Raw genomic sequence first — 14,003 nt, 5'->3', positions numbered from 1 at the left:
CCTGCTTTCACCAGGCAGGTTAAAGTGTCATCTGCTCTAGGCATCCAGATGAGAATATTCAAATGCAAAAGAATAAAAAAAAAAWTTAAAAAGCATGGCCTAATATATTTGTAGTATCATCAGGTGTTAAGGTGACCAGGTATTAACTCTTACTGTTCTTCTGCCATATTAACTTGATGCATTATCCTAACCTGAGACTATACATAAATAGGGTTCAACAGAAGCTGTTTTATTCCTATTTTCTTTTCATCTATTTATTTATTCATTATTTCTTTGGAGGTCCTTTTCTTTCTGCAAGTTGTTCATCTTCCCTGGAAATGAATAATTTGTTAGTTTGCTGTACAATAAATAAGGTCACTTTCTGTTCAATAACATATTAGTAAATAATAGGTAAGATTATTCTCTATTGGGTGTTAACAACATACGGCTCTTAAAGATGATGACTGAATCCAAGGATCCGCTCCCCTCTGGGGCCTTGGCTTGTTTTTATGCAGATTTATATAGCTATTTATGTTCCTCATTCTTAAGGTAATTGGATAGGGACACGGGTTCCCTTTGCAGCAGAGATGTTTAGGTCCATTTCTGACTCATGCAGTAGTGGAAGCTGTGCTCTGTGTTCAAATTAGTACTGGCAGGGTAAATGTTTTCCTCTCCATTTCCCCTCTTAACTGTTTAAGCTGAAAGCTGTTGTTGACACAAAGCATACATACTAAAACTGTTCATAAGCAGATTTGCAATGTAAGTGATGTACTTAACTGTTGTAGAGAAAAAGTTGCAGAATATTTTTCCATTTTAAGAACTTGCAAAGCTGCTGGGTTTTTTGTTTATTTGTTTTCCAGCAGAACTGAATGTTTTTCTGTATGGTATGATGACACAGGAAATCCCTTTCAACTTTGAATTTTAACTTTTTTATTCTGTCTGATCCATACTATTTTGACATATGACTTGTCATCTTGATCCAGAATGTTTTCTGCATTGAATTATCAGTACCTAGACTATTTATTCTTGTTGTCTTAGCCATCTTACTGGACATCAGTGTCTTGTGGTTCCTGTGCAGTTTGGGACAAAATACCAGACACAGCATATACAAACAGCAGTTCTTTAGAAGCCTTCTAGTGTAGAGAACCACATGGAAACGTGAGTCTCTTTCTATAACTGCCACTTGGTTTATGTGGGAACACCAGATCACTCCTATAAAAAGGTCTGCTTCCATGTGCCACTGATGAATTTATGGTATTGTCAGTTTATTACATTGGAGAGTAAGATCCAGCTGGCAGCAAACATCTTGCTGCATGTCCATCCCCTGCTCCTCCTTCTACCTTCTCTGTCCACACCATGCTTTGAAGTAGCATGTTTCCACCTTGAGCAACTCCAAGGTCATGGTTTTTCTTAGAAGTTGTGACATCTGTCAAAAGTAAGTGGCACCCCTGTAACGATCCTGTTGTCCACATTTATCTTTAGTGATAAAAAAGAGCTGTAGACACTGTTTCAGAAGATACTGTGCTGTGCTGGAGCAATAATACAAGTAATAAAAGATCAAGAGAAAATTCTTGCCATCACTGTAGGAGGGTAAAAAAGGTCATGACAGCATATTATCCAGTGGTCACTGATCAGATTCAGCAGTCCACCATGTCTTTCTCTCATGCCTAGTGAGCCATCCTATAGAAAATACTCTGCTGTTTGACTACTCAGTCATTGTAACACCTATGTGTCTTCAATTCTCAAAGAGAAATGTCTGAATTCTTCACCCTTTTTGAACTCAAAGTGCTGTCATTACATATTCATTTATGACTGATGTTTTGCGTCCTTCTTTAAGTATGGACTTAACTCATAGAATGCATTATCACAAACAGCAGTAATTCCTTAAGAGCAAGATGGATTTTGGCAACATCTTTTAAGTGACTTTTTAAAATGGGTGAGAAGTGTCTTGTCCTTGTGATTCTATTGGAGTAAAAATTGCCATAATTTCCTTTTAAGTACCACAGCATCGACAAAATGCACTTTCATCTCAGAATCTGCTGCCCTAAACTCTGTGGTGTTGAGCAGGGAAGGTCATCTGTAAGCAGAGCTTTGAGGAAAACAATTTCTGATTTCCTTGCTTGTGTTTTGACTGTTATTTTTTCATACTTGTCTGCCATGCAAAAGGTATAATGGTGCTAGGTTAAGTGTTTGTGTATTTGCTCCTCTCTCCATTACTTCTTCGGCCGTGTAAGAATAAAATTGTCTTCTTGTGTTTGGGACTGTATTTCTGCAGTGGCATTTGCTATGTGTGGAGCCAGAGATGACAAACAAGGAGGCAGTTCATCTTCTGTATCAYTAAGATTGAATCTGTTTGTGAGTCCAATACTGGATGTGGTTACATTGGTGTAATCCTGACATACTGCTCAGAATCCTTTTGTATTATTTGAAGATTCTGTAGTTCTGTAATTTTAGAGAGGACTTTGTGATAAGATTTTTACATGGCCCAGTGCTCTCCTTTTATTTTGGTACTCTGGGGAAAATTTGAAAAAATTGTCATCAATGTAAACCAAGAACACCTCAGGCATCTAAATGCTTGCCTTGTGTTATTTCATTATTCATTAACTTCTCTGTTATTCCTCTCCACTCCTCCCCATGAGTGCTTTCCCCCACCACCCCCAAAAAACAACTAAGGAAACAAGCACACCACGATAAAATGCTAATAAAGGGAATAATTCCAAATAGACCATAAAAGACAGTATTTATAACCTCAATAGAAATGCCAGTCAGCTATTTTTGATGTAAAGCATCTGTCTCCAGAAGGAAATGAAGGCAGGCCTGTTTCTCCTTTCAAGTCTCTGAAGTAGTAGGTGGTGTCATTTGTTATACAATGCTGCAAGTCCTATGCTATTGCAGTGGTAGCTGCTGACTGTCTTTGTTAACGTAAAGAAAAGTTTTATCAGCTGACTTTAATAAAAGACAATCTATGTGGAGAAAAACTGTAGCAAATGTCTCTTGTGCTCTTGTCCTCTGACCATCTTTTATAGCCATCAGAGAGCAATGACACTGATGTAGAATCTTGCAAACATAAAAAATTCTTGTGACTGTTACAGTAAGCCAAAGATACTGGGGTGACTGATACCGTAGAAAATTAGGGAGCAGTTTTTCCAAAATGCTGGGCACTTCCTTATTTGACATGTATAGGAGTAGGAATGAACTCTCAGTACTATCTGAAATTATTTATCAGTTCACATTTTCTGTGGATATATTTGTGTAGAACATTAATGGCCTAGAATTTGTTAGGCCTCCAGGAAATCAGGAATGATGTGTAGAAGCTGGAGAATCTCAGTTAAAAGGCATGCAGTTTGTTAATTTTATTTATTTTTGTTGCTTTCTCTTGTGGAATGATATATCAAATTAAAGCCATGATGGTGGAAGAGTTTCTTAGCTAGGCATAGTCTTACATATATGATGTTCTTTGGAGTACTTAATTAGTGCCATACACTCACCATATTTTCAGAAGGGTATGGAGAGGAATTCTGGAAACCATATGAGACAACTGAGTTACTTCCTGCACAGTGGGTTTTGTGAATGCTGTAGAACTAGCCCTGAGCACATTTAAACTTCTGTCTTATTTATATGGGTTTTTCTAGGTTTAAGATTGTTTTAGTGCTTATCCATTGTGAGCTTTGTCTCGGTGCAAACATACACATGTAGTCATAATTCAAGTGAGAAGGCAGCTCTGTGTCAATAACTGTGCTCTTGAAGAAAGTTCTTTCATTCATGAACTCTCAGTAGACGAAGAGATAGCATGACTAGAGGGAATGGACATTCCTACACATGATTTGAGAAAATTCTTTCAAAAAATCTGAAGTCTAAAAATAAATTACATATGGGGATATTTAGACAGTCATCTTTATACATGGGAGCTGATTTCCAAAGCATTCTTCACTTTAATACCATCAATTAGCACCCAAAACATCTGTAATTAAGGAGTATATTATTTCATTATAAAACAGCTTGCAAGACTGGCATTTCAAAGGTGGAGCTATGAAAATGTGGCTGCCAGTATGAGTTAGCATAGATTATATTTCAGGGGCCTACTTTCCCTTCTTCTGGAGAGTATTTTACTGGCAAAACTATATGAAACCCAGCTGGGTTTTTTTGTTTGCTTGATTCTCAATAGAACGAAGTAACTGACTTAGGGAAGGTAGAAAAAATCTGTCAGGGTAAAGCAAGAAAAATTAAATCTAACGAAAACATCTTCAGATTCTACTGCATTAACATTGTGATGTTTACAAGAAGGAGAGCTGTACTAATTTTGTTTTGTTTGATTTTGAAACTCTGGAAGACATTTGTTCTGAAAATGAGATGTGTTACATTTCTTTATGAGTTTTTGTGATGCATATATCAATAGGTTAAAAGACGCAAGAAGAAAGCTGAAAACGTATGCAATATTTATGGGATATAAAACATTTCAATTATCTGAAAAACATTTCCACCACAAAATTTAGGTATTAGAATTATAGGGATTTTGTTGAAGTTGATTAAAATGGATGAGTAATAAGCTTAGCTTTGTAATGGAGAGGTTTGGAACAAAGGTAAGTGTTCCTCATCATAATGATTTCCTATTACCACATCAGTCTTGGAGACCAACTACAGTGAATGTTTTATTGGCCTTCTACCTAATACACTTTCATAGAATCATTGAATGTTTTGAGTTGGAAGAGACCTTGAAGATCATCCAATTTCAACGTCCATGCCATGAGCAGGGGCACCTAGATGAGGTTGCTCAGAGTCCCCTTCAGCCTGGCTTTCAACACTGCAGAGGATGGGACATTCACAGCTTCTCTGTTCCAGTGTCTAATCATTTTCCTGAAGTTATTGTCACTGAAGGGCTTGTAAAGCATTCCAACACCCCTTGACAGTAGTCTGAAGCTGATATGCCATGTGGCTTCACTTTTTGAGTATTGTATTTTGAGCAGAACTCTGTTGAGTGGTGGCTTGAAACATTTACCCTCTGAGGCAAAACTACGTGATTTCCAAAGGGAGTTTTCATGAAGCTCATTGAAACTTTGACTGACCTAAGGGGGAGAACCATAGTGAACATTGTGTGGTATTTTTCCCCCCCTTTTCTTTAAAATGCAAGGTACTGGTTTGACAAATGCCTTTACTATGCTCTCACTAGGGTGTGGATACCTTTGGTACTTGCCAAAAGGTGGGCTAGACAGCTCTCTTCAGCTTCATGAATGTTCTTTTCTGTCCTTGTAATATTTCTTAACTTCAATGACCAGGCATGTTATTATCATGAGGAACCTATTATTTCATAATGGAATACCTAGACATGCAAAAATAAGAGCAAGCTAAGCATTTCATTTTAGCTAAATGTGAAAAAAATGTTAGTAACATAAGAAGCTTTTAAATGGATTTGTTACAAAATTTTAACGTCTTTGTTATTAAAATAACRTGTTTCCACCATTGTTAATTTTATTCAATCATTCATTAAGAAATAATTGCCACAGCCTGAATCTAAATGGATATCCTAGAATACCCTGAACTTCGTTAGAATCTGAGGACAGATTGTATTTTCTACCAGTTACAATTAAGAAAAAGAGAAGAAAGGGATGAGTTCCAATGTGTTAACTATTCCCAATGATTATAAACTCTTCATTTGCAATAAGTTTGATTAAAATTAAATTCCTGTTGCTAATTCACTCTTGGATTACTTTAATTTTCTCTTGGAACCTGTGTTACGCCAGCATTACCACATTTAAATCTTTCTGAGTTCTGTGTTTCCTCATTAGAGAGAGAAGTCTGTGTATGTAGACACCAGAGCTTGACCTGTTTAAAGGACACAGTACACAGCAGCTGTTCAGAAACTTCTTCTTGTTATCTGTATTTGCTTAAATTATTAAATTGCTTCCATGAAAAGTTGGCAAACGTAAGGGAATAATTTGGTTAAGTGAAAGAAGATTATCTAAAAGGAAAAATTGAAAATATTCCTAATATTCCTCCTTCCTTTTTTTTTTTTCCTTTTACTTATACCAGTATCCGGCTGCCCTAATGAATCTTGGAGCCATTCTCCATCTAAATGGTAAACTGAAAGAGGCTGAAGAAAACTATCTCCTTGCTCTTCAACTTAAACCTGATGATGTGATCACCCAGTCCAATCTTCGCAAATTGTGGAACATCATGGAGAAACAAGGTTTGAAAACATCCAAAACATGATGATAGAAACTGAACTTTTTTTTCTTAAGTTGATTAAATCCATGAACAAGAAACTTCCACACAATTGTCAGGTCAGAGAACGGGTTGGACTTGACGGCAAGGATCAGAGGTCCTAATTGCTGCTAGGAGAAGCTATTCTGCTAGATAAATAGAAAAAAGGAGACTTTGAGGTATTCATGAAGGACTTGTTACACAACAAAAATATTTGGAACAATCACAGATGAGAGAAGTTGTTTCRGCATATTTGATAAACAATTGCAAATCCCTTATTGCTTACTTTTGGTTGGGTGTATACTTGAAATGTATACTGTCATAGACATACAAAGGGAAAATTGCACAGTATACACTAAGCCATATGGGAGTTAAAGTGGTAATAGTAGGTTAAAGTATTTGGCTGATACTCTAACTCATTAAAATGTGTACTAAATTCAGTGTGTTGCAGTTTGTCTTAATGATGCTGTATCTCACTTTTGAACCACTTGCTTACCCATTTAACATTTTATATGGCCAATTTTTTTTTTCAAACCTGTCACATAATTAGATTACAGAATTCAAAGTTGTTTACTGAGATATGTCTGTTACTTCAGTTTGTTACGGTGCAGTTTTCTTGAGATACAGAGTCAAATTTCTGTGAGGTAGACAGAATCACCAAGGAACTATCTGTGTTCTACATCAGATGTGGTATTAAGCTTGTAAAAAAAAGTCCAGAGTTGTGATTTAGCAATACAAGCAAGAATGATATTTGCTCTGATACCAAATCAGTGTCGTCMGACTGTAATCTTGGAAAAAATAATTGGTATTATAGAATAATGTGTTTAACTCTCTTTATTTTGCTGTCAGGTAAGTCCAACTTTTAAGTTGGACTCTACATATGATATTTTACAATAACTACTTAAAATGAGATTTGAAAACATTAGTGTTCGGATATGCTAAAATGAGACTTCATGAGCAACTCAGAGGAAAGGGAGTGTTATACATTGATGAGGCTAGGAAATAACTGAAGGGACTCAATTATGCTTAACATAGTGTAGATTAAGAGGAATGAGTAACGGTGGTTGCCAGTTACTTTTCACATTGTTGGTGCTTAAACAAACCTATTCAGATTCTAACAAAATATTAGCATTCTGTTTGTATTCTGACACATGCTAGCAGCAAAGCTGTTAAATATCTACACTTTTGGTGAGGTTCAATTTATTTATGTTTCAGAATGATTTAATCTCATTACTGTTTTAGTCTTCAGATTTTAAATGTAAAAATAATTTATTTTAAATCGAAGTGTATGAAGCTTTAGTAATTTTTTCCCAGGCCATTTGTTAACTGCTTTCTTTCTTTGGAATAAGTATTATTGCTGTAAGAAAATTTACTATTTCATTTAATAGCCCTTTGGTATCTGCTTCAGTATTCCTTACATAATGATAGATAAAATGTTGAAATGGTAGAGCACCTTGAACTGAAGCTTCTTCAGGATCTTCTGTTAAAAACTCTTTATTACTGAGAAGAGGTTTGGGGTTCCTAGTTTATGTATTCCTTTTTAACTGTTGAACACCATTCCGACAAAAATGTAGAGAAGAACACTTTGCTGTATTTATTTATTTATTACTTGACTGCAGCAATGTTACCTGCCATTAACACAACAGTCTCTAAGTCTTTCTATTTCTTGTATTTGGTTTTCCTTGCATTTTTTTTTTTTTTTGTGGTTAGTGTACATACCTAATGGGAAAGGGAGCACTTGAGTTATAGTCTACCTTCTTGGTCATTCTCCTGTTACACTTGGATTTTAAAACTATATTGAAATAGATAGGGGAATAGCTGTTTCAAAGTCAGTATAGTAGAAAAACTGTAGTAATGTGTGTTTCCTTTACTTTCTTCTTGCTCACTAAAATACCATAAGTTGCTAAGTTTACAACTGGCCCACCAGAAGGGCCTGAGGGGCAAGATTGTTGGGTTTTATGGAGTGTGTCAAGTTTTTCTCAAATAATATTATTGCTAGAAAAGCAAAATTGAAGGATGAAAAGTTGAATTTCTACTTTATTGCTGAAACCATTGTTAGAATACAATGGTAGCTTGAACTTATTCTCCTGCTTTACTGACTTTCTGGGAAAAGATATAGAAATAGATAGTAATTGAAACTGAGCTTGGTATAGAACTGTGGTATCCTGCAGCTTTATTTGCTCAACAGCCATCAAACTTCGATGGCTTCTTGGTCTTAACCACTCACCAGGTTATTTGTCTCCTTCAACTTGTACTTATTCTTGTTTAGTAACTTTTATTCATTACACAAAAGGGGGAAGAGGGAGCACTCCTATGATACAGTGTCATGCTTGCATTGATAACTGGTTTTGTTTGTTTCTTAAAAAAAAAACAACAAAGAAAAAGAAAAGAAAGAAAAAAGGACTACCATGAACCTACCAAGAATGTCCCTGAATACATTTTTTTAATATAGGTCTGGGCTTGATAACTTTCTTCTTTTGGGATAAATTTAAAACATGTTTAAAATATGTCTCACTGCTCAGGGATTTGTGGTGGATTATTGCAGACAGTGCTAAAAAAAAAAAAGAGCACAAGACAAGTTTACTAAATTAAAATTTTATTTTTTGAAAAACTGTTATTTGTATAAATTATCAGATTTGTAGGCTTTCCTTTTTGTAGAAATAATTGTTTATGTGCCAGATAAAAGAATTTCAATTTTGTTTTCAATAATAAAGCATTGATAACTAATACACTGTGTATTCCTTTGTGTTACTGTAACAACTCTTTGGGTTTTTTTAATTGTTCTAATTTAATGAGTAGTCTTGATTAATTTTATGTACGAGAGAACTGTATTGCTTAGGTAAAATACAACCACAACAAAATACAATTTGGCTTTCTTCTACACTCTGTTGCAAATAGACTTCAGTGGTTATTTTCAAAAGTTTCCTAAAAGCAATTTTTATTTACACTCACTAAATCTAGCCCTAGGGATGTGATAACTATCATATTTGATTATTCTATCTGAAGTTTACAGGAAAAAAGCTGAAATAAAATACATTTATAAAATACTTTTATCGTGACATACAAACATTGACGTCAGTAACAATGTTGCTGAAATGTAATTGGTTACAAAAGCTGGAGAGAAGGTTTTGCATGCATGAGATCACCTTTTTCTCATGCTGCCTATGGCGAGTTTCAAATCTTCTGCCATCCTGCACAGAGATATTATGAAACGACATGGTTCTTTTGCCTTTTGGCTTTGTCTTAATCTTGTATGGACAGAGCCTTCTTAGCTGAGTGCAGCACCTATATTCTTACACCTTCCTAGTTCTGTTGCATTCCAGTCCCGTTGATAGGGTTTGGTGAATTCACCTGTCATGCCTTATTTTTACTGAAGGTCAGGCCTCACCTTCAGACATTGCTTGCCTGAGTAGGTTTTGATAAATGGCAGGTGATGAATGCAGAGTATGCAAGGAATCATCTGAACTATGTCTCTCATTCCTTGTGGAAACAGGTTCTGAGCAGGGGCTTGAGCTCCTGCTTGGCACCTTAGCCCTTCTCTATGAGATCCTGTTCTGTCTCCCTTGTGCTGTCCTTCCAATTTTCTGTTCTTCCAAGAATAACGCTTTCAGGCAACAGGTGCTTGCTTCATCTCCATTTCTGATGGAGGCAGACGGCAGCTCTCTGGTGATTTCTTTTAGTCCTGCTTTACAGACCCATATGAACTTGCTCTTGGTAGTTGGCATGGATGGCTGTGTCACTTCTGGGATTTCTACCAATGTAAAGGTAAAACACCAAATTATTCTGTGTAAGTACAGCAGCTCATTTGGATCCGGCTTGTGACTCTGTGGTAGGCACTCCCGTAGCAAGTTTGCCTGACAGTGGTGAATGCAGGTAGCAAGAGCTTCCAGTTCACATCTAGGAAGTCACTGGCAGCTGAATTATGATCAGATGTTATTCMGGCTCCCTTAGTTAGACTGACCCTGCAATTTGTAAAGTCCCTGCCTTGTTTCACACAGATGCTGAACATTCAATCACCCTGAGATTCAGTAATGGAATAATCTTGTTAGAGGAATAGAATACATCTGATTGGGTTCAGGGAGCACAGGCAGACATTTTGGGGGAAATTAGGAAATCTGTAGAGGGACAGGCTTTATTCCAACAACAAAGGAGGAACCCCAAGATCAAGTTATTCTAGGATAAACTATGGAAAATCATATGTATCAATAAATTTAAAAAAAAACAAAAAAAACAAAAAAAAAACCAAACAAAAACCACAAAACAAAGCCCCGAAGCTATACAGTATACAGACTTGTAAAAACTTGTAAGTTCTTCTGTTATAATAATAAATCGAAAGGAAACACTGCCAACAGGAGAAGCTGGCCTTGGAACATAGTATTATAAAGCTCAAGACATTTAAATGTATTCCCCATTGTGCTGGTTTTGGCTGGGATAGAGTTAATTTTCTTCACGTAGCTAGAATGGTGCTGTGTTTCAGATTTGTGCTGGAAGCAGTGCTGATGTCACAGGGTTGTTTCARCCATTGCTGAGCAGAGYTCACACAGAGTCAAGGCCTTTTCTGCCCCTCACACTCCCCACCAGAGTGGGGCTGGGGGCGCACAAGGAGTTGGGACAGGGCACAGCCAGGACAGCTGACGACAGGGATGTTTCAGACATATGGCGCCATGCTCAGCAATAAAACTGGGGTGGAGGTTAGCAGGGGGCAGCTGTTGCTTGGGAACCATTTGGGAATTGGTTTGTTTATGGTGAGCAATTGTTTTTCACTTGTATCACTTGTTTTTCTTGAGTTTTATTTTCTCATGTTTTTGTAATTTTTGTTTATATTAGTGTTAGTATTAAATTTATTTAAATTTCAATTATTATTTTTTTTCTTAATCAGCCTATGATTTTTCTAAGTTTTACCTTTCTAGTTTATCAGCCATCCCGTGAGTGAGCAGGTCTGAAGTGCTTAGTTGCCAGCAGGGTTTAAACCATGACACTCATGAAAGACTGAATGTGTAATTCAAGTTATGCCACTTGATTGTAAAACCTCTAAAGTTACATTTTTATTTACATTTCAAGTTCATGTTACTCCATTCCCTTAAAGATAAATTCTTTATCTTATTTACTCTGTCGTTGTGCTCTGTCTCTTTAGTGGTAGCACAGTTCTAGAGCTGGACAGCTTTAAATGTTACAAATGAGAAACCATTTCAGAAGGGCAGAAACATCACAGTGCACCTTCTATGAAGGTCTAAAATGAAATAGATTAAATAATTCCCTCTTGCTGTATACTGAAATGATTTTGAATATAGTTTCAGTAACAAAACATTGTTTTACTTACTAAAATTACTGAGTTTACAGATATTTATGTGTAAGGCTGGAGATTAAAGTTCTGTTTATATGTACAAATTTCTATCACTTTGTGTGTATTTAAGTACAGACTTATTTTTAAAAAAAACTTGAGATTTGCTTTTGAAGAAATGGGTGTGGAAGCCACATTGACTGTGAGAACAGTTGTGGGATTTTTTCATTTGATAGAACTGCATGAGCCTGCCCTTACTTGCATCACTGGTCCTTTAGCTGATGACATTTTATTTCTACATGGATATTTTTTTTTCCTCTTGCAGAATTTCAGTAGTTTAAGTTACAAGTTCTGTTTTGAGCTAAGGAGAAATGGAGCTTGGCTCTGATGGCTAAGCTTGACCTCAGTTTTGATTTCAGGAATTATTTCACCCAGGTGATCAGCTTTTTCAACCCAATAATACAGTGCTTTGCTGCAACAAGTAATCCTGGAAAGCAGAGATTATTTGAGAGTCTTTGTTGATTCTTCTCTATTTTTTTATTTTCCAGTCAGCAAAGCATTTTTCATTCTTTTCTGGAAGAATATTTTATTTTGTCTTTAGTTTTCTTGAAAACAGATGTTCCTGCATACCAGTATTTTTCTTTATTACAATGAGAAATTTGTTTTTCATGCAATTGATTTATTTATTATTTTGTCATATTTGTTACAACCACAACCATAAGTTTCTCGACAGGGCATGAGTGTATAATACAGAGTATTGTTCCTTATATTAAATCAATTCCCTCTTCTGGTTTATACCCAAAATGCAAAGCAAATCACTGCCAGAGCGAATTACTTCTGCACACCCACAGTTTCTGGCATACAACATTGTTTTTCTTATCGTGATAGAGAATGTTTTTATATGACAACATAAAGACCTAAGATGGTAGAATAGGATCTTCTTTTTTTCTCTATCACCATAATTTCACAGGCTTTTATGTCCTTCTCCTTCATGAAAGACTTTTTAACAATTGATTTTGTCTTAATAAACATGCTATTAATAACAACAGAGCTCTATAAATGGCACTTATGCCTTAAAATTCACTGATAGAGCATAGTGGCTCTGTCATTAAAATCTATTATTGTGCAGCGATTCTCCGGTGGCTGCAGGGGATGCGGTGGCGCAGGTCCCGGCTGGCTCAGATCTCCCGCGGCGCCAATGATTGACACAAAATGGCAGAGGTGGATGGAGAAAAGTTTCTCTGCAAAACTCACAGCGGAAACGCCGATCTCGGTGCTCCTCTGGACAGCAAGAAACCCAGGATGGCAAAGAGACGAGCAGAAATCCCGCAGCTGCGAGACGGGATGGAGCAGAGCTCACCCCTGAAGCTGGAATCTCYGGCAAGGCACAGGAGAGAAAACCACGGTGCAGCAAGCAGGAGCCCAAATGAGCAGGAGTGCTGGTCCCCGCAGAAAAGAAGGCAGGCCAGCTTTCTCCCTAGCAGCCAGCAAACAGACCTCCTCCTCTCAGCGAAGCAGCAAAAAAAACTGCAAATCCCTCCCACCACACAAAAACACCCTGTCCGAGTGCTTGGCCAGACCGTTAGGGTGGGGCATAGGTATCATTGTCTTTGTTAATCACCCAGCCATTTAAAGGATGACCCAGCAATTAGTGTATCCCAGCAACAAATGGGAAAGTAAAAATTCCCAAAGAAAGGGAACAAAAGGAGAAGAATTTTAACCCACAACAACTTTTTAATCTCTAATTTATAAATTAAGGTATATTATTTTCAAATTTGATTGAGAAATCACTAATAAAAATGTCATCAAACAGATCAACTCTTTAATATTTCTTCTGAGGGAAGTTTAGGAATGAGAATAAGGAGAAATCTTGTGGTTGTATTTAGTTTCTTTTTTAGCTTTGTTCTTATTTAAATAAATAATTAGCTATACAAAACCTTCAGAGTTCCACAGAAAACTGGCACATGCACCTGGACACAGGTAACTCCAAGGGAAGATATGGAAACATAATCTCACCTCTCTCTGGAAGAGGCATGAAATTGTGAAGCAGAGTCTCCACACTATAGTTATGCCAGCTAGAGTTTGTTAAGACATTTACTGTAATTTTGCTAATCCTGAAATCAGGTGGGCCCATCTGAGTCTCAAGGTCAAGTCTGTTTCTGAGAGGAACGCATAAAGTAAATGATGGTCACCCCTGGAGCATCTAGAATATAAAAAGAAGGATTATTTTGTTTTTAAATCAAGTATTATTACCTTGCAAAGGTATTCAGTAGATCAGAACCTTGCTGAACCTACTGTCCTCATTTGCTAAAGGGTTCAAAAAGATGTTTTCTGTTGGTTTGTTTTGTTGGCTTTTTATAACTTCGAAGTTATGAAGTAGCCATAACAACTCGTTAACAGCTAAAGAAAAAGCACGGAGGAAATCTCCGTTTTAGTCCAAGCCCTAAGGGCAAAAACAAAAATGCCTTTCTAAAAGCAATTCTATGAAGATTGGTGTGAGAGCAGAAGCTATTTTAATTGAAGATCTGATGAGAAAATTCTCTAA

General features: G+C 36.6%; 1 protein-coding gene across 1 annotated transcript in view; it reads left to right on the top strand.

Moving 5' to 3' along the window:
• Positions 1 to 7,878, top strand: part of LOC130583539 (protein O-mannosyl-transferase TMTC2-like) — a 36,949-nt gene extending 29,071 nt beyond the window's left edge. Inside the window, exon 4 of the mRNA XM_057382973.1 lies at positions 6,007 to 7,878. Coding sequence (XP_057238956.1) covers positions 6,007 to 6,186 — 180 coding nt within the window. The 3' untranslated portion in view covers positions 6,187 to 7,878. The remainder of the gene's footprint in view (positions 1 to 6,006) is intronic.
• Positions 7,879 to 14,003: the final 6,125 nt, after the last annotated feature.

The sequence above is a fragment of the Malurus melanocephalus genome, unplaced genomic scaffold (genome assembly GCF_030028575.1).
Source record: "Malurus melanocephalus ecotype Western Australia unplaced genomic scaffold, MMel_1.1 scaffold_596, whole genome shotgun sequence".
NCBI classification, from domain to species: Eukaryota; Metazoa; Chordata; class Aves; order Passeriformes; family Maluridae; genus Malurus; species Malurus melanocephalus.
The sequence above is the reverse complement of the archived record's forward strand: the minus strand, read 5'-3'. Positions and strand labels throughout refer to the sequence as shown.